Genomic DNA, 23717 nt, shown 5'->3' on the forward strand with positions numbered 1-23717 from the left:
GCATGAGCCTCACAAAGTCCTTGGTCAGGGTAAACATCACTTAGCAACAACCGAAAACATCGGTACCACCAGCACTGTTCCCAGGCTGGAAGTCAAAGCACAGCAGTGCACCAGCCACCACGAAGGAGAAACACGACTGCTACTGCTGAACCCAGGACAAAATGCTAACAGCCAAAACCATATGAAAAACCTGACTATAGCACTTTGTCTTTATAGTAAAAAGAGCAAACCCATATGAAACAAGGCTAGAAACAGAACAATATGGACAGAGGACACTGTACACTTAAAAAAAAATCAAAGTGGAATGACTTACCACTTCTTCATGGGTAGCACTTTCTACATTTATACCATTAACCTAAAAACAGATACGATAGGGAGAAAGTTATTTGTAATGTGTAAGTTAATGAAATAAACATAAAGGCAAGTATGAAACAAATGTCTGTGGAAAAAAATGAATATTTACTGACCTGTATTATTGCATCTCCTATAAATAACATTCCTGTTTGGTCAGCTGTGGGATTACAGAAGGAATACATTTTAATTAAAAGTAGTACTGAAAAATAATGCTATATTGTCTTCCAGCAATTGGTTTAGCATGCTGTTTGTAACCTTCATTTGCAAATGATTTGGTTGTGAAGATACCAAGGGCACAACAATCAGTACTCATCCTACAAAGGTAATAGATTCTTAGCAATTTTAAACAAATTAATAGAGTTACTTTCCAAGCACAAATAACTTATTTAAAATGGAATTAAAATGTCATTTCTCACTAATGGAGGATTTAATGAAATTATGTGGAAAGTGTGATTCACACTTTTTATTATTCTTTCACAAAAAGGAAATAACAATTCCTGAAACTACTTATCAGTTCCTTTCCCACTGAACAAATTTGCAGGGACCCGTATAATTAAGGAGGTTGTGCCTAGAATTTAGTACGTCTCTTTAACATGAAGTTGGAGTTAGCTTTGCTCCTGAGAATAACAAAATACATTATTCCAGTTTGTAATTGGCATGCTTCCTGCCTTATAGACTGGTTGGAAATAAAGTTATGAAACTGCAAACGATTCTGTGCAGGTACAAGCAATGACATTATTGAGGTGATTTTTATAACTTGTCAATTGTTTACTTTTTAAGGGAATTTGAGGATGTTTATCCCTTAGAATGCACTTCTTAATTGAAAGTAAGCCTCTGACCCTGCTAAGACTGATATAATTAAATAAGGCATACTCATCTTATATATGATCTTACACAATCACAGCTCAAGGCTTTGAAGGATTCAATAAATGTTAACAGTATTGAGAGATGGAAATTGAGTTTAAAAATAAAGAAAAAACTTCAGAGACTATTTTTACCATTTCTGCAATATACCTGTAGCCACTACAAAAGTACCTTTGGTACAAAATACCTTTTTCATATAAAACTTACCTTTCTAATAGATTTAGCACCACTCTTTTGGCAGGTAAAAGATAAGAGCTCATTAGCCATACTTTTATCAGTCCTTAGGAAATATTTCACTATTTATTTTAAATACCTGGAAGTTACATTGAAGGTCTTTACCCACTTCTTATGCTGCTTCATACTCAAAAATATGTGCACAATTTAAAATGGCTGGTAGACAAAAGAGATCTATGTACAGAAATGCAACTGAATTAAAGCAGTTGAAAAGCATCACTAAGCAATGGGAAGTAGCCTATATTGAGTACAAGCATAGCTAGAGGTGCTGGACATAAGCTTGGGCATCTCAATGCTAAACTTCTGTTTAAGATGTTAGTAATACATATGCCATTAGTGAAAAATATAGTAATTTTTCATTTAGTGCTTATATTGGGGCCATTGGGCTGTTTTAGGAAAGTGGGAGCATAGCTTAATTTGGGATAGAACAAAGGGGGTGCGTTTGAAATTCCAGTTGTGGGAAAACACAAAAGGATAAAGTCAAAGGGTGCATGCCTTGCTTATTGTGAGTGACTGAGTCAGAACTGACTGAAGAAGTTTTGAGTATGTCTGCTTAAAAGTATATGCAACAAAACCCTGCAACTTCAATCAATGCGGAGCCTGGAGATCAACTGAATGAGGTCTAACACAGGGAGAGTGGGTTCCCAAACTGCTTCAGGAGGACACCCCCAATATGCCAGTCCCAGGCTATTATTCTGTGTGTGGGTTGCAGTAGGACTCACGCTCCAATTTATCTTACTCCAACAATCTGTAGGAAGGCAGATGTGTTTATTTATACTTCAAGTATTTCCAGATCAAGTATCACACAGCTGATCCACAGATGTGATGAGGATGGCACACACGAACTGCAGGCAGCACTGTTTTCCTGAGGCCCTGTCTTACTGGCTCTTCTGGGAGGCCAAAGCAGCTGTTGCCATTGGAAAGATCAGATGGAAAGAGCAATATTGTAAAAAGAAGCACCATAAAAGAAAATAGGGTGAGGATGCAAAAGATGTTTGGAAAGAATTTCTGTAAGAGGTGAAAATAGAAAAATGTAGGATTGGTGATAAAGGAAAGTATACTGTGCCAGAAAGTGTTTGAGTGAAAGATGAGATCCTGATGGAAGAGGGCATCATGAAGATTTGTAGGCAGGTAGGTAGGTATCACCATGCACCTGGATTTTCAGCTGTCCATGACCCGCTGCATAATGACACAATTGCACAGCTGCATAATCTTGTTTAAATCTGTTGAGAAAACCGCTTGGTTTAACAAAAGTTATAATAAAATACATAGAATGGTATCAATGCAAAACAGGAAAGGAACAATTCCAGACACATGTAAAATTCTTGAGATGGGTCTAGTTAGCAGCTCAAGACTTGAAGAGGAAAAGCACTGACATGACAAGGTGTAAAATTCAAGGAAGAAATCCATGGAGCTGGAGGATGGTAATTCAGCAGCACCAAAGACAAATCTCTTTCAGGGAGCAATAGAGATTGAACCTTTCCCACCTGACTGTTGACTGCCAGGTTAGTAAGGACTCATTGGCAATTCCACAGGGATGATGAGTACTGCAACATTCCCAGATACCTACTGTGTGTCTTAGCCAATAAATTTTATAGCTTAAGAGCACAAAGCAATTATATCCTGCTTGCAAAGTCTCTACACACAATCACAGCTGTCCAGATAAGTAAACAAGAGAAGAAGCATTGTGTGGTTGGTGCCAAACATTCTGTGAACTGAAACAAAGCACAGAAAATGAGGACAAACATGGCATTTGCTCCAAAAATACATTATACTGCAAACTAACCAAATGATGTAGACATCTCAATAGCTGCTGCCATCACAGCCAGTGATGGTACTCTGGAAAACTATGTTTGCATGTCTGCGATGTAACACTTTGGGTTTAGCCAATTGACTAATTTAAAATTGATAATTTTAAAGAAAAATATTTTGCACAAAACAAATTTATAGAGGACGTGTCACTATGATGCAGAAGTTACATTATGGCTTACTATATTGCATATGAGAAATAAATTGATTGGAAAAACTCCTTCAAAAGAGACAAAGAGGTAGTCTTGTTTCTGTAAGACATATTTTAAATCTGAAGACATCTACTAATGTTGTCATTAAGTCATATATCCTTTACATGACGAAAATATTAAGTAAAAGGTTCCAGGCTATGTGGGACTTTTTTCTCCCAGTTGCAACATCCTCATATACAAAGGTGTCTATGAAAGGCTGCTCCACAACTATCCGTCATATTTACTATGTGTAAAATGAATCAGTACTAAAAACACTCAAGAAAGAGCTTTAGAATACTAAGAAGCATATAACCTTATTCAGAGAAACAGAATATATAACTTCTTTAGAATCCAGTATGCGTCTTGAAGTTTTACTTGAAGTAGTATTTTAGTAGCAGTGAATTGAACACAAAAAAAAGCTTGAAAGGAAAATAAGCACAAAGTAGTAATAAGCAGAAATGTACTAGGCTGTGAAAGGAAATGAAGTGCATGCTACACCACTTAGTGCTACAGAACTTTTCCTCTGTATCTTAATTATCTTTAAAAAAGGTTTAATGCTGCACATTCACAGATGATACTGAAGTCGGATGAAAGCAGCAGGAAAACCCAAAGGTACTTATGTTGAAGAAATGAGTCTGTAAGTAATATGGCATCCTTATATTTTTCAAGATTAATCACAATACATATTTTCACTCAATTTTTGTTGAATTCCTGAAGCACACAAAAAACATATCAGGTTCTATGTCCTGTGACACTATTAGTGATGCACAAAAAGTTGCTTAAATCACAGAATGAGATGCATTGACTTCAGGAGCCTCTCCATTCATAAACTTAATTTTAAATACATGCATTTCAGTGCATAAAGAAAACCTAAAAGGCTGGTTAAGAAACTAGATTGAATTAATAGAGAATGCAAGAGACTTCTCAAAGTCATCCAGATGTATTTTTCCTTTTTCGCACATTAACCAGATGTAACTATAGTCATGACTGTAAAGATAGACCGGCTCCAACTTGCTCTGTTTATCTAAGACAGGCAGTTTGGCATTTTTAATCTATGTTTCAAACACAACTATATTAACTCAAACATTGAAAACTACCTCCCACAGGGGAGGACTCCTCACACTCTTCCCCTGTTCCAGCATGGGGTCCTTCCCACATCAGACAGGTCTCCATGGACTTCTCCAACATGAGTCCTGCCCACGGGCTGCTCCAGCATGGGTCCCTTCCACAGGGTGCAGACCTTCAGGAACAGACTGCTCCATCAGGGGTCCCCCGCAGGGTCACAGGTCTTGCAGCAAACCTGCTTCAGTGTGGACTACTCTCTCCATGGGGCCACAGCTCCTGCCAGGAGCCTGCTCCAGTGTGGGCTTCTCACAGGTTCACAGGCTCCTTCAGGCATCCCCCTGCTCCACCATGGACCTACACAGGCTGCAGGGGCACAGGCTGCCTCTCCATGGGATGCACCATGGGCTGCAGGGGAATCTCTGCTCCAGTGCCTGAAGCACCTCCTCCTCTCAGCCTTCACTGACCTGGGTGTCTGCAGGGCTGTTTCTTTCACATACTCTCTGGATGCAATTGCTGTTGCACAATAGCTTTTTCCCCTTCTTACATTACCCCAGGCACACTACTACTGTCACTGATGGGCTTGGCCTTGACCAGCAGTGGGTCTGTCTTGGAGCTGGCTGGCATTGGCTCTGTCAGATATGGGGGAAGCTTCTAGCAGCTTCTCACAGAAGCCAAACCTAACTTCCTTGCTACCAAAAGCTTGCCACACAAACATTATATAGGCAGGAAATGCAGGTTTGGAGAGATAAAAATGGGCATTATGTGAATTAATAAGAAGGATATCCAGTGGTGCTACAGAAATTGCCGCTGATCCTCCTGATTATGAATGCCTTAATGGCAGAATGAATCTCCTGCTGAGTCACAGAAGATCAGTGAATAAAAATGCTACTCTGAGAATAGGTTATGGGACTGTTGAGGCCATCCTGCAGAAAAGTATTTTAGCTGGCACTTTGCATAGCTGCATAATATACAGCATTGTATCTACAAAGTTAAGATAAATATGGGTTGGCCTGGGAAGTCAGAACTGTTTTCTCTTCTGCTTGGACTATACAAAGAATGACATGAACTGTAATAGTGCACAGGCACCAGAAGCATCACCAGGAAAGACTATATCTTTTACCCAAGTATCTGAGTGAGAACTGGACATAACATTCTTTACAGTTTGGCATATCGCAGCACATGACTGGAATTGATACCAAGAATTGTCTAGGACAATGTACAAGCTAGCAACGTGTTCCATCTACTGCACCAGATAGATCCTGTAGACAAAAAAATGCTGTGTTTTTCTTGTAACACTGGAATGATTGATAAATTCATGGCAGGCATCCTATCCGGAAAATCTGATGTGTGCAAGAGATAGTGATAAGGACCAAACAGGTGTGTTGGTCAAAAGGCAACTCCTTTTGCCACTTAGAAGTGATAATAGGAGAGAATTTGGGAAACCATGATTTATAGCAATATGTTGGAACTCCTGTGTTCAACAGTGAAAATTATTATTTTGTTCCATATAAAAACATGCTGTTTTGGATGGGAAAACTGGGAGAATACCAAAAAAATCCAAATCCTTTACAGAAATAAACACAATTAATTAAATGTGATTTCTTGCTGCTCTGTGACACAGGAACTGTATTCACAGAAAAGAGTAAGCATCATGAGAGGGAAAGAACCATAGACTGGGAGCAGACAAATTTTCCTTGAAGTTTTGAGTAAAAATTGGCAGGGAAATTAAGAAGAATCATCCTCCAAAATTACATATGAATAGCAGAATCCCAGCTGAAAAAAAGGTAATCAAGTCAGATTACACTGTGGAAAACCCCTGAAGTGATGGACATTTCTAGCCATATATATACTTCCCATTTTTAGTATTGTGCTGCAATGAAACATGATTTTTGCTGTTTCATTACTGTTTTTTTCTTCTCCTACACTTTATCTATCTGTATCTGTTTATGTTTGTGATTTCCTCTCTCTCTCTCTCTCTCCATTAATTTTCATTCAGTGTGAGTGGCCCTTAAGGGCAGTTATCTCCCCATTCTGAACTCTATTCTCAAATGATCATCAAGTGTATAATTACATCTGGAATTATGACCATTTTATAGAGATTTTACAGTTAGTAGTAAAACACACTGAAAACATGAGACATGAATTGCTATAACTTCATCCTTTTTTCAGATGAAATGTTTTAATTCTAAAAGAGTTGGAAAATATAGAACAGGAAAATTATAGCTCAGATTAGCTTGTAGATGGTGCAGCAGAGAGAGCCCACAGAAATGGTTATCAAGATAAAATTGTACTAGTGAAAAATACTTCCAGTTTTACATTCAGTTCTTCATCATTTGATTTTACCTTTATAGAAGAATACTCAAAGTAAGGAAGAAAAATTGGAACATTAATAGTGTTAAGTAAAGTTTTGCCTTTTAAAAAAAAATCATGACAACTAAGATGTGACTAAAAGAAAAGTAAAGCCTTTTTTTTTTAATGTATTATCTGAAAATTTGAAAGTGACACTTTATTACTGTCATTTATTACTTGGGATACTTGCTTAACCACAGCTGTAAGTCCCTCGAGTTTGAAAATAAAAGTAAAAATATTCATGCATCTTACGTGGACAGAATTCAGAAATAGGTAGCAATAACTGAGAAGCAAAAGCAATCATTATGACTATGAGCAAGTTATATTTTATAAAAAAAAAAAAAAAAAAGAGTTCTGCTAGCCATGCACAAGTAACACTTCCTTAAGAGTCAGTGAAAATCTATTTAAAATTGCAAAAGTACTTTTTTTCTGGGAATATGGTCAGTAGTGTTAGAAACTCTAGGTACTCTATGTCTAAAAACAATCTAAACTTCAAAACATGATAATGACCATGAGGATTATAAAGGGGCTGGAGCACCTCCCATATTAAGACAGGCTCTGAAAGTTTGGGCTGTTCAGCCTGGAGAAGAGAAGGCTGCATGGAGACCTCATTGCAGCCTGCCAGTATCTGTAGTGGGGCTACAAAGATGCAGGAGAGGGACTTTTCATCAGGGACTGTGGGGACAGGCAGCAGTGGGTTCAAACTTAAATGGGGGAAGTTCAGGTTAGATATAAGGAAGAAGTTCTTTACTGTGAGGCACTGGAACAGGTTGCTCAAAGAAGTGGTAACTGTTCCATCCCTGGTAGTGTTCAAGGACAGGTTGGACAGAGCCTTGGGCAACATAGTCTAGCGTGAGGTGTCCCTGCCCATGTTAGAGGGTTTGGAACTAGATGATCTTAAGGTCCTTTCCAACCCTAGCCGCTCTATAAGTATATATTTTCAGAATTATTACAATATTTTTTCAGGTAAAGGTAGTCATATGCATTTCAAAATTAATTCATGACTAGGTGAATAAATTGACAAAGGAATGCAGCACAATGTAAAGGAAGATGAATCTGATCACACAATTGCAATATTTTAAGGCATAAGGTTAGCTCTAAGACATATGATTAATATAATATGTAAAAGGCTTTCTGAGCTAAATAACATCATATTAAGTTAGACAATTTATGAATAAGTAACATTATTTGAGGAAATAAATTATAATCTGGCATCTTCAATCTTTCTTTCTTTCCTAAATTATGAAACTAAGTTTCCATTAAATTATATTCTAGTATTCCAAAGAGTCTTAAATGTTGTAGAGATGATAGCTGAAAAACAAACTTGGAGACTAAGGTTGGATGCCAAATGTAGCATTAACACATGCTTTAAACAGATTACAAGAAAAAAAGAGATGTCGTTCCTAAAATAGCCTTAAAAGTCTCTGGTTCAGATACCAGTAAGGGAAAGATAAGAACAGTGGAAAGATCAAAAATAGAACTTTTCTGAAATTGCCAAAGGATGTTATTAAACTTCTCATATTATTCCATGTGACATCATCACCAAGCAGAAGGGCTCTTACATTTCTCTTTCCATCAAATACTCTGTACTGCTCTTGACTGCTTCAGCCTTAAATTCAGCTGGATAAGTTTTACTCTTTTAATTATTATCTTTCAATGCAATGGGAACCTCTGTCACAGTTAAAAGATGTTTTCTGTCTAGCTGCTTGCTTCTCCAGTTTCTGTACCAGTTTCTGTGGTTAAAGCAAGCTCCAAATCCAAAGTGCAAAAATACCATCCATCCTCGAAGGGACTTCAGGCAATTCTCTCCTGGACATATTATCTGAATCAAAAAATATTGTACAGTTCTTTAATTTCTTTTCATGGAATAATTACCATTAATTTTTTTTTTCAACCTGGACTGTAGTGCTAACAAATTCAAATAGCCAATTTCGGTAATATTTCATTAGATTTCTGCAGTTCATAAGGGAACTACATTGTCAATCAGAGGGAGGTGAGTGGAAGAAAGAACAGAAACTCTACACATCAATGGCATCCTATGGCCACAGCTGATTCACTCAACTGCAACCTCAACAGATGACAACTCTGGAACAGATGACAACTGGAAAAAAAGAATGTATTTTTCATACCTTTTCCTATTTAGTCTGGAGTATAAGAATGATAACCATAATATTAGAGGTCCACTGAAATTACAAATAATGTTTTTCAGATTTTATGTCTACCTTTTTGTTTAATAAACTGCAAAATGCACCCTCTGAAGAAAGTATTCATCATAAAACCCTTTAGAACTGACATTTTATATTTTGACTTAGCTGTTGTGCAAAACTAATTATTGAAGGTTAATCATCTTCACATGCATGGAGAAGAATTTGACCATTAATACACTCCCTGAATGCAATATTTTTTTCAGTATCAGGAACTCAATGCACACATTTCTAGACAGAAACATGTATCTATGTATACATATATAAAGCCTCATTTTAGGAAAGTACCTAAGCAACTGCTTAATTCTAGAGCTGTTTCTGATTTTTAGCCAAACCAAAGGAATAAAATAAAATTTCAAACTGACCTAAAATGGGAATGCTTTGATTTTCTCTGTAAAGGTGAGTTCTGGATTCATCAAGCTCTTAAATCCTATTAAAAAAATTAATATAAATTCTACAACAAAACAAAACTGCTAAGCAAAACTTAAAAATATTTCATCCCAAATTGTCTTCTGTTCAGGAATTATTTATGAATGATTCGTTTCATTGTAACAATGAAAATATTACCATCTAATAAAACATTTACTACCTCATTTTAAGTATATGCCTGTTCAGTTAAATAATCACCTAAAAATTAACCCTTTGCATTCTTATACCCAAAGAATTAATTTGACGTAGGTCAATAATTTAAATGTCTTGCTGTAGCATTTAAACCTCAAAACAAATTCCGATAGTATAAAGCATCCTAGACCCTTACCTCAAGAATTCATCTACCTATCTGCTTCTCACCAAATATACAATGAATGCTACCAGACCTCAAGTATGTTCTCAACTATCAGGTTAAATAAAAACTCTTTCCTGAATCAGGAATCAAAATACTTTCTTTTTACTTGCTGGCTGATCTTTAACAGTTCATTAAGATGTCATTTCTATTTAGAAGTACTGACTTTTATGGCCTGCCTATTCTTGAGGAGGCAACAATAATAAAAGAAATCCAATATGCTAAGAATATTCTTCTATGACTTCTGAAAATAAATTCAGTACTGGAGGCACTGGTACCAAGGGAGAGAACAGTGAGTAGATTCTTTCTTCTTTAGCTTTCCAGTAATGACATTGGCAAATGCAGTTTTAAAAAATATACAAAATATGAATAATACTAAAAAACCCTGAGGAAATTTGTGAGTGATATTAGGAAACAAGTGTACAGATATTAAATACCATCCAGCTTTAAATGTGTTGAAATAAGACCTTTCTTATGTTCAAAGGTGGCCTTGTGTTCAGTCTTCACCTTCATTATCATAAGGCTTAATGCAAATTTATGATCTATTCTGACTCCCTTTCAAATGCAAATGCCTCCATTTGGGTTTAAATCATCCTTAATCTCGACTTTGCTGGCTCAGTGGAATGAATCTCCCAGGCTGATGAAGCCAAAGCAGCTGTAGGGATGAAGAACATCAGCTATAAACTAGACCATGCTGTGCATATTGACTGTAATCTCACATCATGTCCACCGATTTATGACTAGGCTTGGTTACACCAGTTCTACCACTCTTGAGGATAACTGTAGTCAACACATTAAAAATACCTATAGGGGAAGTATCACATATGCTTCCATACTAAACAATCTTTGCTTGGCATCTAAGTGTAAATGAAACTGTTAAAAGCCCTCATCAAACTGACACCATGTCCTCCAAACAGATGGTCCTGAATTCAGGCAGCCAGGATGTCATATTTGGACACAGTCTATGTTTTCAGAGCACATGGTTTTAAGCCAAGAATGTTTCCGTGGCTGAATGTCCCAAGTTCATTCCAGTCCTGCCAGGGTATATAGCATCCCCCATCAGAAAGGACTAAACATAAAATAGAGGATTGTTCAATACAGCAGAATGTGAGCTATAAGTCAAATTTTATCACAAAGGGTGGAAAAATGCTTTCAAGTTAAGGTCTTAACGAATTTCAGCTCTTAAGACCTTTTTTGAAACTGGCAAAATGCAAACTGCACCTATTCCACCCAGTTTTATTTAATTTTACTTAAGTATTTTCAGCACGCCTAAGTGAGCTGAGCCCACTGTACTGTTTCATTGTTGCTGCTTGTATTGGCTCCACATGTTACATGAGACGAGCAGAGCTCACAGCAGTAGCAAGATTACTGCAGCATGTCTCATGAAAATGGAAAGTTGCATCAGGGTGACAAAACATGACTGCTAACTTGGTAATTCTGCAACACAGATCAGAAATATGATCGCTTAGTGGTTATACAATTAAAATTTCCAATACTATATGCAGAAAGTCATTTGAATGTATGACAAGGTTAGATTTTAATGTTCTTTTTTTTGTTTTTTTACAGTCCCCACCCTTTAAGTTCCACGAGTTCATAAAGATGCTTTAGTAATTACAAATGGGAGTAACAGATCTGAGAAAGCTGTAAAAAATGAAAGCTCATTTACCCATATATTGTGTCTAATGATTCTTTCTATTTAGTGGATCTGACAAAATTTCTTACAAATTCATTGTATAAGTAAACCTGACCTGATGCCTTTCAAAGTTCCAAATATTCAGTTACACATCTCTGAGAATAAGACTCTACATTTATTTGACTGTAACCCTTCTGCAGTCTTTACCACAAATAAATTGTTAATACTAATTCTAACACATACATAAAAATAACACACACCTAGAAGCTCTTGGCAAGTCACCAACTCTTGTACAATGTTTGTACAACTATTGTACAATGATAGAGCACAATGTACTCTATCTTAAGTCAGATTCAAAGGAAAATACAGGAAAAACAATACTGTATTAAAAAATATTTAAAAAAAACACTAAAGAAAGCATAAATCAGTTTTAGAAAATCTTACTGAAATGCTCCAACATCAATACTATCTTTTCATCATCTAAGGGATTATAAGTCATGTTGATAATATGCTGCATTAACTGGATGATTTTATATATGGGTATGAGAAAAAAATCCTTGTTTTGAAGTGAAGTAATAACCAATAGGATTAAAATTATTCTGTAGTTAATTTTTGACATTACTTTTGATTTTGTAAATGTGTTTGTATTTATTTGTTCTCATTCTGCCTATCACAGTCCCTCAGAAACTAACTTTACCAAAAGATTTGGTGGTATGAAAAAATGTAACCTTTGTTAGAATGGAAGACAGAATCCACAGAAAAATGTAGAAGGCTTAAACTCAGTGATGAGACATTGGCACTACCAAAACTTGCTCTTAATACTGCTCAGGAAAATCTCAAGACATTCTTCCTGTGATTTGTAATACATTGCACATTAGTCTCCAACACTGAATGATCACTTAATCTTGTCTTTCAGAAATGCAAAGTTACGCTCTTGAATTGAGTTTCTACATATGTTTCAGTGAACTCATTCAAGGGAAGTCTTATTGAATAGACTGAACTAGGATAACTTAAATTGGAAGTTATAAACACAGTGATCACAGCCAAGAGGTCTCTAAGCCAGTCAAAAACTGTAAGAATAATATTTATTACTGTTGTGCTACAGAAGTGCTTATGTTGAATAATGAAATAAAATCCAATTGAAATATTCATCCTATGCAAATGCCTTCAGCTGCTGCTTCAGGTCAATACCAACAAAATTACTTCTCCTATATCTGAAAAATTTAAAGAACACAAAATTAGCTGACTACATTCTTTAGGATAGCACAAAGGTTATACAGCTATAAAAGACAAGCAACTCCTTTTTATACTTCTAGCCTTAGAACTATAAAATAGTACTGTATCTCAACAAAGTAAGGGTGCAAACATGATCTTGCAGAGTTTTCATATAACAGGCACTGCATTTCACAAAACTATCAGGAGTTATCAGACTTTCAGAAAATCAGTACTTTAGTCAGTAAGAATTTTAAAATCCATCATAGTAAAATTCCTGATAAGAAATCACTTCTTATCAGGTAACTGATGTATTTTCAAATGTTACATGATACATTAAACAAAAGTTCCATGATACAACTTTATTTTTTTTTTAAATTCAGTATATTTGCTTGAAGTAGCAACTGATTTCATTGCTTGAGTCAAAGCCACCTTTGAAACTAGCCAATCAGTTTCACTGTTATAAGTACCTTGTCGAGTGAAAGTCGAATGAAATCACCAGTGAAAATTGGTGATTTATTCACACTAGGAAAATACAGAAGTTCAGTCCAAACTTTGGTTTGAGATAACTCTGTATGAGTCTCATCTTTCCCTCATGCTTAACATCTCCTCTCATTTTATACAACATAAATATTTTCCCAGATGTATAATATATATAAGTAGGGAGAAAGAATGCATATATTTTTAAAATGCTTATTTTCCCTTAAATAATATTACCAGATTATTTCCTCTAACATTAAAGCACTAGAATCTTAAAACAGAAATAGTCCCTCAAGTTCATACGTGAGATAAATTTGAACATACTCTCTTCATTACTATTATTTACTAATTAATATGATAATATTGAAGTAATTACTTTTCAAGCAAAATAAGGACCCCCTGAAGAAAATGCAGAGGAGAAAACCAAGCACAGTCTGTGAGCTAGTGAAGCAAGAGGCTTGCCAAGCAAATGTGCTTAATCTCCACTGCAGCAAAGCAGGAAGAGAGGCTGATGAATTCAAAAGATTGTGCCAGTGGCTCTGAGTTGTTTGAGGAGCAGGACATACACTGAGGGTCACAGTGCACTGCTGTGTCTTTTCTTGCACAAAAGGTTAGATGAAATGCGTAGATTTACTCTAGAGAGGAAACACATAGAAGCTTATAACACAAACACACTGAACCTTCAAATATGTAAAAGAATGCCTCAGCAAAGAAAATAGCAAACTAGCTTCCACATCCATGTCTAACAGAGAAGAAAACATGACTTTGTTTTTCATCAGCTAAGACCCTTAGTTCACTTTTCAAGGCACTGCCCACCCACATGAAACTTACTGAAGAGCCCCTTTGTTTTCCAGTGCAGCTCTTCAACTTACGAAAATCAGTCTAAGATCTGACACACTCCCTCAAAGGTTCCTCTTGCTAGATAAATGTCAGTGTAATACTTAACTGGGATAGACTACACTGATTTAAAACTTGTGATATCATAACCATAATAAACATTACAAATCACTCTCTGCTTGCAACTAGGCACAGTTAGTCATACCACATAGCAGTGAATTGTTGTATGGGGAAAAAAATATGTCTGGTTTGCATTTTTTTTATCTGCTGTGTTATTAAAATTAAGTACATCAGTAGATTTCCTATGTCACAGTTTTGTTTCCAAAAGTAACATTCAATATTTTGTTTACAACACGACTGTCTTACTGCAGTAAAAAAATATGTTTTCAGAAACCATTACTTACCAGTAAAATTGCAAGTCTAGATCCTAAAGACTTGAAAAGATAATAGACTTTGAATTCAGCACAAAGGCACATGGACCTTTTGGACATTACAGAATATCTTAAAGATAGTGTAAGGCTGAAAGAGTGAGCCACACTTGTTTTAATTCTCAGTTTAAAGAGGATTTAATTTTTCAAAACAATCCATATATACTACAGTACTGTGTAAATAAATAACATAAGTTACCTGCTTGGTCTTTAAATATTTTTGATATGACGACAGGCACTTTGTGCTCAGCACCACCCTGTAAAAGACATGTATTAACCATGAGATCTCAATTAAGACTGATGTGAATTAGCTGTACTGAAAAATTAAAAGAAGAAATGAGAAGGGATCCATACCTTTATGCTTAAGCCCAAGCCACCAACTGGTTGTCTATGAAGTGTAACAGTTCTGTGCTTTAAAAAATTGTAGAAAAAATAAATCTAGGTGAAAACACAATATCTGAATAAGCATAGAAGATGCTTTTAAACTTTCTTTTTTTACTTTTCGAAAATTCTTTCTCAGAGATAGCCTAGACTCTAAGTGATCCAGTTCTGAAGTCTCATTCAACACCGATTTATAGGCACTTATTTAATTCCTTACCATAGAGAGAAGAATTTGTGTGTGAATTCTGTATGCAGACTTTCAGTATGATTCTTTTTTTGTATGGCTTAAGCAATATTCTTCCTAAACAGAAACTTTTTACATGCTTTTGTTTTGAGATATGCATTTTCATAGTTATCATGTATGCATGATATTTAGTCTCATTTTTCAATCACAAATACCAACCTTTTCTAATCCATATCTTCAGACCTTTACCATTTTTTCCAGTATATGCCAAAAGACTTTTAGTGAAAGTCTGCTTCAAATGTTTATTTTCTTGTGTTTCATATTTAAGTTCATAAAGAAGAAAACATTTATCAATATTTTTCTACAGCAACCTATCATATGTTTAACAGTATGCTGAATTTGACATTTCATTAGTATGTAACTCTTGGTGCCTGACAACATAATAATAGCACTTCATTGGCTGACAGTAATTATAGAGTTGTGGGGAATTTTTTTGCAACATGATGAACAGCACTGCAGAGAATGACATTTTTACAGAACTTCCTGAACATATAGGAGGTTATATTTAGATCAGATATTAGGAAAAGGTTAATTCCTGTGAATTAACCTTAGTGAGACACTGGCGCAGGTTGCCCAGAGAAGCTGTGGCTGCCCCATCCCTGGCAGTGTTCAAGGCCAGGTTGGACAAGGTTTTGAGCAATGTGGTCTAGTGGAAGGTGTTTGTGCCTGGGAAAGGGAGGTTGGAAATAGATAATCTTTAGGGTTCCCTTTCTACCCAAACCACACTGTGATTCTATGATTATTTATTTTCTCCTTTTCAGTAGATAAGAAAATATATGTGAGGTTACTCCTATATGTATATTTCCTGTTGGGTATTTTACAATTTCACTAATTTTGCTAAATATAAATTATTATTTCAGTAGTCAAGCCCATAAATTTCAGATGATATTCAGCCCTACTGAAATCTGTGCTAATTCAGATTGTTTCGTAGGTTTTCTTCATTTTGAATCGCATCAAAACTTTTTATCTAAATTATCATACTCACTGACAAAGCTCTGATTCAATCTGAATTAGAATATGGGGCTGTTCATCTTGCAGAAGAGAAGGCTGCGTGGAGACCTCATAGCAGCTTTCCAGTATCTGAAGGGGGCTTATAAGGATGCTGGGGAGGACCTCTTCATTAGGGACTGTAGTGATAGGACAAGGGGTAACAGGTTCAAACTTAAACAGGGGAAGTTTAGATTGGCTATAAGGAATAAGTTCTTTACTGTATGGGTGGTGAGGCACTGGAATGGGTTGTCCAAGGAAGTTGTGAATGCTCCATCCCTGGCAGTGCTCAAGGCCAGGTTGGACAGGCCCTTGGGTGACATGGTTTAGTGTGAAGTGTCCCTGCCCATGGCAGGGGGGTTGGAACTAGATGATCTTATGGTCCTTTCCAACCCTAACTATTCTATGATTCTATGATTCTATGACTCTACCTTTAAATTCAGTGACTCATTTCCAAGAAAAAAATTTCTATGACATAAATCCTGTCTGCTTGTTTAATTCATGTTTCTTTTCACATATGCTTATACCTTGTAAACAAATTATCCCAATATATCCCATCACATAGGGGTGATGGAATAAATATTTAGATTGCTTTAGCATTATCAGACAACAAATAGAAAACCATTACATGGATAGCTTTAGCCATTTTATGAAAGACAAGCAAGGTATTATTTATTGGCATCTTACATATTCAACTGCCACTAACATGTATTTCATATGGTTGATAGGTACATTTCAAATTATAATACTGATGATATAATTGAGATTGTAGCCCTATGAAGCAATTTCTTTATATAACATTGTAATAATAATTTTTATGATTTCATAGTTCATAGCATTGCTTATTTCAGAGCTTCAATATTTCTATGAAAGACACTTTGAAATAAGGTACTTATCACGTACCTCAACATTTCCTTTGTAACAGATTTTTTAACTAGAGCTACATTTGAAAAATGCAAAAAACTTTCCTTTAAAGATACGTAAAAGTAAAATGCCAAAAGCTGAGGATCATCAAGTGTCATAACTAAAATCATCTACACAAGCTGACAGAGATAGATTTTTTTTTTTTAATTGATTTTGAATTTCAACAAGTTGAACAGTGTACAATTCCAGGATATTAGAAGAAAGTTAATACTGGGTCAATATTGAAAATATATAAATAGAGCCATAGATTTTCATTATATTACAATACTTTAAGGTCAGATGATCATAAATCTGGCAATGAACTATCTATTCCATTATGGATTAATGGTAAAACCAATTCACAAGGATTTATAGAGAAATAATTTTAAAGAGGAAAAGTTTTATGGAAAAAACCTTTTCAATTTACATGAATACTTGTTATGAAATTTAAAATCTTGATAACAGAGTACCAGCCTTGTAATAACCCTAGCAAGGCACTGATCTGACACCCTAAAAAAGCTTGATCAAAAATGTAAAACAATTTAAAATAATATTGCGTAGTTTAAGCACGTGTAAATTGGCTAACTAAAAAAAAAAAACAACTCAAAATGTAATTGAGATAAAGGAAATATTTAGTTGCTATGCTTCTTGAGGGATAATGACAGTACATAGATTACCTTTAAAAAAATTAAAACCAGTGGTCTGAAAAAAAAAATCTACATTAATTGCAATAAATTTTTAGGGACTATACTTGTAATAAGGGTAATGATGGACAGGCTCCAAGCATACAGAACTTTAAGGTCATTTAAGGTCATCCTTGTAATTAAGAAAACAGCTGAAACAAATAGAGAAAAGCACTCTATCGACCTCCAGAATTTGGTCTTCCAAAAAAACCTAAACTTGAGTCATGAGGACTATGAGAAAAACCTCCATTCCTGCTGAAAGCCATGGCCAAAATCACTAGTATAATCCTGCAACACTGGGTGACTGTTAAGAAGGAACACAAAGACTATAAATTATTTCTGCACCTGGCAGTGATCCCCACTTTAAATAATGCAGGTAGTTCTGATACGCTTATTTTGAAAATGATGCAAAGAAATTGAAGAGGTAGCAGGCAAGAGCCACAGGAGCACCAAATACCTTGAGAGATTTGTGTAGTAGTGAAACAGATGCCAGGAGTTAAATATATTTACCTTTTTCAAAGCACTTTTCAGAGGTGGTTAAGCACAGTTTTAAAGCATCTTCCTTGGCAGAAGACAGGTAACTCTTACAGACAGATGCAGTGAAAATTTCAGTAAGTTGAAGTGGAAAACAGACACACCCAGACAAGCTTTTAAACTTGACACACCACAGACTTTTTAAGAAACACTATTCTAGTAGTAACATGGCTTTGAGACCTTACAGTATACAGCTATTTCTTTCTTAATCCTTATTTAAAGCATAATCTGTCATATTATTTCATGAACACAACTTTAATTTAGTTCTAAGCATAGTATTATTAAAATACTTAGGGCTTTTTTTGTCCTAGTAAGCAGTACAATATTTAGGTACATCTACATAATTAAATTAGTTTCCCAGCCTGCATATATATCCTCATTCTGCAGAGCAAGAATGCAGGCACACAAAGACCCGGGGACAACTATTCTGTCCTAGTGATGTGAAATGCCTTAATATTTTTTCTAAGTATTTGTATGAACTTTATTTGTTCAAGGGATCTTGTTGACCAGCTTCAGCCTTAGCTTTGAATGTTCAGCATTTTAACCCATTATAATTTCAGATTAGAAGGGATGCACCTAATACATAATGCCTGATTGACAGTGTTAATTTGGCATAATTCTAAGTTTCTAATATTTGACTTTGCAACTTCATTTTAAAGGAGGAAATGAATTTTTTTTTTTTTTTGGTAAAACCTACAAATTCACATGGCTCACTATAGGCTAGTTTCCATTTAGTCCTTCATTTGGACCATTAAGTTGATAAAATAGATGCTCACTACTCAAAAAAAAAAAAAAAGGTAATTTAGAGAAGAAAATCTGTGGGTAAGTGGGTAATTTAGAGATTTAGAGGAGATTCAACATTAATTACCTGCTGAATTAGATTTCAGGTTTTGTAGGAAAGTATGCTAAACAGTAATTATTCTCTTTTATCTGACCTCTGCACTCTGTCCCCTCTAACTTATCCTGTTATCCTATTCTTTTTTCAGGACCTATATTTAATTTTGTTCCTCTTGATCTCACAACTCAAAATTCAGGAAGATATTTTTCACTTCTTCAAACCAAAGAACAGACTGTTTGTCTTACAATTCATGTCTCACAAGCCATGCCTATGCTAAAATAAAGCAGTCTGGAGGATTTTCCCCAGCAAAGCAACACAGTAAAACTCCCAACCAACACTACCAAATTTTCTTTCCTTGAAAACATGATGACTAATACTGCCTAACTGGAACACTACATGACACATGTCATCTCCTGATTTGGTCTGAGGCATTGTTTAAGAGAGCTGCAACTCATATTGTCCAAAACTGAGACACAGAGTACACCAACACCCATTATAGGCAATTTGGCACAAGTTAAAATGCAGCCAGAGACTGCTCTCACATAGACAACTGTGGGCCAATGTTGAACATGTGCTACAGCATGTGTTTTATTTTTTAGAAGAGATAAAGTCACATAGACCTGTGTATGATAGTATGCAGTCCATAAATAGAAAGGAACAGGACACTAATATACATTAACTACAAACACAGATGTAAATTAAAAATTTCTAATTATCCCTACAAGTACTGGTGGCATTGGCAGTCATGTACAATAAAAGCATACATGTAAAATAATATACATCTTAGTAGTAGATTTTATTTAAATTCAGATAGAAAAGCATGTAACATTCTGACAGCTGTTCCATAGCGAGACAAAGTCCAAAGAACAGTTAAAAAATAAATCTCTTAATATACTCTAAATGATGATTCTTCTATAGCTGGCACTACAGGTACAATTCTAATAGCATCACACTAATAAATCATTTTATAAACTATGTAATAAATATACTAATGCTGGTACGAACAAAGGTTAGCCAAATTCAGGTTTCATGAAAGCAAGTCCAACTGACAACACTATCTGCCAAAACAGAATTTTCTGGGTGCACACTTGAGCAACTACTGGTAACGTAATTCCTGAATGTGGACTATTTTACTAAAGGTAATGCTGTCTGCCTGCCTCTGTTTTTTCCTTCAAGCTATCAGCTGTACAAAGTTGGAAGGGCAAGACTAACTGACAATATGTTATCAAGAATTACTTGCCTTAGAACCTAACCTGCTATACAACTGCGGATTAAATACCCAATCAACAGGTTTTAGCATGGTTAAGATGATCTCTGTGAGAACAGAACTGTGTGCACATACAATATGTTTCAAGTGCAGTATAAAACAGAAACCTGTTTTCAATTTATAGAGGTGACAGAATAAAGTTTCCACCAAATATTTGATTCCAGGCATGTACACTGAAATTAACCTGAAATTAAAGTGATCCATAGGGAGCAGAAATCTGTAATAGTGCTAATGCCCAGCCACAGGCATGAAGCAAGGAGGCAAAAGCCATGACAGAAGCAGATGTCTGTGTTAGTGGAGAAGTAATTCCATTAGTAGTTTCTCATAACAGATCATGTCAGTGTACTTTCTTGAAAGGCGAATGCCCTCCTTAAAGTGGACATCCCAGACAGTTGTAATGGTGGTAGATGACCATTAAGCAAATAGACAGATACATTTATAACTCAAGGGAGATGACTCCAAAAAGGATATCTGAACATGTACAACGTGTGACATCCAACAGGAAGCCTTGCTTAGCCCAAGAAACACTAGGCAGGTTTGGTCTGAATTTGTACCAAAAATGCAGAGAAACACAGGAAGTAAGTCCTAGGTAGAAAAATTAGGTAAGAAGAAAGGAAGCGAGAGACCTCGACTTCTACAGTAAGGTTCTCCAAAAATCTTCCAACAGTCCCTGTAGGGTTGAGGAGATAGAGAAGATCTTAATGCATTCTTACAGAAAAGGCTTAAGGAAGATGGATTCAGGTTTATCAGAAGCTGAAGCCATTTTTTTAAACACACAGAACCTGTGCAGGAGGCACAGTCACATCTGAACTGTAAAGGAACCAAAGCTGCTGGTACTTAAGATTCAGGAAAGCCACACCTAAAGTTTTAAACTGCAGTATTGGAAACATTAACAGGTACAGAAGAGAGTAAAATCATGGATGATATTTCTATTATGGGTATAAACAGAGATTTTCTGTATCTTGAAGTGAAGTACAGGTTGGGAAGGGAAAAATGCAAACAGGAAATATAAACCAGAGTTCCAGGAACAAAACCAAAATTGTACTAAATCTGAAGTAAATAAAGGTATAAGAACTCTGGAGATGTACAAAAATCTCTGATTATGGGATATATATAAGAAAGGTAAAATAGGCTACATAAGCAGCAGAGTAAATGCCTTATGCTACGAAGGACTTAAGGCTCAAATAAAAACTAATATTGCAACTACCTCAACAAGTAAATCAACAGAATCCAGGCTAAAGACAAGAAAGAATCTTTACTAGTGACCACTCAACTAGGCTGATAACAATGAGATATGCAAAAAAGCAACAGGAATGAGAAATGCAATGGTGGAATGAGAAACGCAATGGTGGTATGAGAAACTCAATGGTGGTAAGACTTAAGTTCTAGTAGATCAGACAGAGATACACAAAAGCATATAATGCAGTCAACAAACACCACGGCTCTCTATCAGTCACTGCTTAATGGAGCTCACAAGATAAGACTAAGTACTTGCCCTGGTCCTGAGTATAGCATGTAGGATCTAGTTAATTTTTTTATAGATGAAAAGCTACTGTGCAATAGCAACTGCTCTGTACTTTACATTCAACAGTCACCTGCAAACCCAAGAAGGGAACTATGAAAAAGTGAGGAAGCTTGTTGAAAGGAAAAATGAATAGGGCAGCTAAGAAAATGAAAACATTATAGGCAGTGTGAAAAGTAGTTAAGGGTACCACACAGGAAACACAGAGGCAATGAATGCCACTTATTAAAAGGACTTAATAGAGACGGAAAGGAAAACTGCATGGCTAAAGAGGAGGTTAAGAGAGGTTATTACATGTAGAGTGATGGACGTTTTATTTGTACAAAAACAATAAAAAGAAATATAAGCAAAAAAAAATGAAAACCAAAATAAGGCAGCAACAGAAAAGAGAGTTCCAAAAACTGCCAAAAAGAATAAAAGTTTATAATACACCTTCAAATCTACCAAGAGCAGGAGGTCTGCCAAAAAACTACAGGGTTGATTAATGATCAAGATATAAAAGGCATACTCAGCTAATAAGGCTACTGGAGGGAAGATAAATGAACACTTTTCTTTAGCATGCAAAAAACTAGAGATGTTCTTCCAACATGCTTTGTAGCACAAAGGATGTATGGGGCTGTATGAATTTGAAACAACTTTAGAAGTCAATTCAGTAAATAACAGCAGCAAATCACCAGGGTCACGTAGCATTCACCCTAGTATTAAAGGAATGCATGGATGAAACAAAGCAGACGCATTGGAGTGATACTTCTCAATAAACCCTTGACACATGAAGACTACAACACTGAAAATAAAATCCCATTTTTTTAATAAAAGGTTCCAATTAAGGCTTAGGAAACTTAAGGCCTGCACTAAATAAATTAGAACTGGGGGAGGAAAGGGAAGAGAATAAAATCTGCAGACAGTGAGAAAAACTATAACAAAGAGTTCCATTAGACAAAAAAAATTCCCAGATGATTATTTGTGCAATGTATAGCAGATTCTGGAGTCTGGTAAGAAATAAAAAATCTGGATGTTGAAAGTCTACATGTGTTCAAGGGGATACTGGAGAGCTGTAGCAAAAAGATATCTGTTAAGAGCCAATATAAAGCTGCATTTTGCACAGGAAGGCACTGAAAAACTTAGGGCAGGAAACACGTTAAAAGAAGCATCACGTATTCTTGCCCTGCTCTTCTAGGGAAACGTCAGCAGCTGCTGTTGGAAGAAGTGGGCTTAGTAGATTTCAGGTTTGACTCAGTTCTGAACTAATGCAATTACAAAATTTCAGGACTACAAAATGTGGACAGAAACCCACACTAGTTTTGCAAGCAACTACAGAAGAATATTCTACTCCAGCACTTCTTGCCAAAACTGTACTGCAATAATTGTGGAAAAACCCTATCTTTTTTTTTTTACATTAATGATAACGTCATGCTCATATGCAGCTGAAAACCCGGTGTTTGTGTCTCAGTCAAACATACAAACAACTTCACTTTTTAGTTGCCTTCAGGCTAGACACAATTTTTCTTTCCAAACTAATTTATTTATGGTTTGAGGCTAAAGTAAGGCAGACATCTGTAACTGTCTTAAAGACCAAAAACAGATTAACAAACAATACAGAGCTAAAGTTGACTGTATGATGGCTATATTATAGGCAAGGAAAACTAGAAAGTGTACTGATTGTCAATCTGAACAGGAAATTTGAAATACTTTTTTTTTCTTTTAAAATAATGTTTTGTTTTGCTAATGACATCTTTTAATAATATCTACAGTTTATTAAAACTCTTCATTTTGAAGGCTATGTGTATACTGTAATCATTCATTCCAGTTGTGCTGCGAAGTGGAAGTAATTATGTATCCCCCATAGCATACCACATAGTAGGCCTGTTTTGTTTATTCTTTCTAGAAGATTAGAGGAAGAATAAATGCCCTGCATGA

General features: G+C 35.6%; 1 protein-coding gene across 1 annotated transcript in view; it reads right to left on the minus strand.

Moving 5' to 3' along the window:
- Positions 1 to 23717, minus strand: part of SNTG2 (syntrophin gamma 2) — a 169069-nt gene that overhangs the window by 130670 nt on the left and 14682 nt on the right. The window contains exons 3-6 of the mRNA XM_057431918.1: positions 14796 to 14852; positions 14641 to 14698; positions 468 to 511; positions 314 to 355 (exon numbers count right to left, since the gene is read on the minus strand). Coding sequence (XP_057287901.1) covers positions 314 to 355; positions 468 to 511; positions 14641 to 14698; positions 14796 to 14852 — 201 coding nt within the window. The remainder of the gene's footprint in view (positions 1 to 313; positions 356 to 467; positions 512 to 14640; positions 14699 to 14795; positions 14853 to 23717) is intronic.

The sequence above is a fragment of the Pezoporus wallicus genome, unplaced genomic scaffold (assembly GCF_028554395.1).
Source record: "Pezoporus wallicus isolate ANWC-B61680 ecotype Strahan unplaced genomic scaffold, APGP_CSIRO_Pwel_v1 contig_161, whole genome shotgun sequence".
Lineage (NCBI taxonomy): Eukaryota > Metazoa > Chordata > Aves > Psittaciformes > Psittacidae > Pezoporus > Pezoporus wallicus.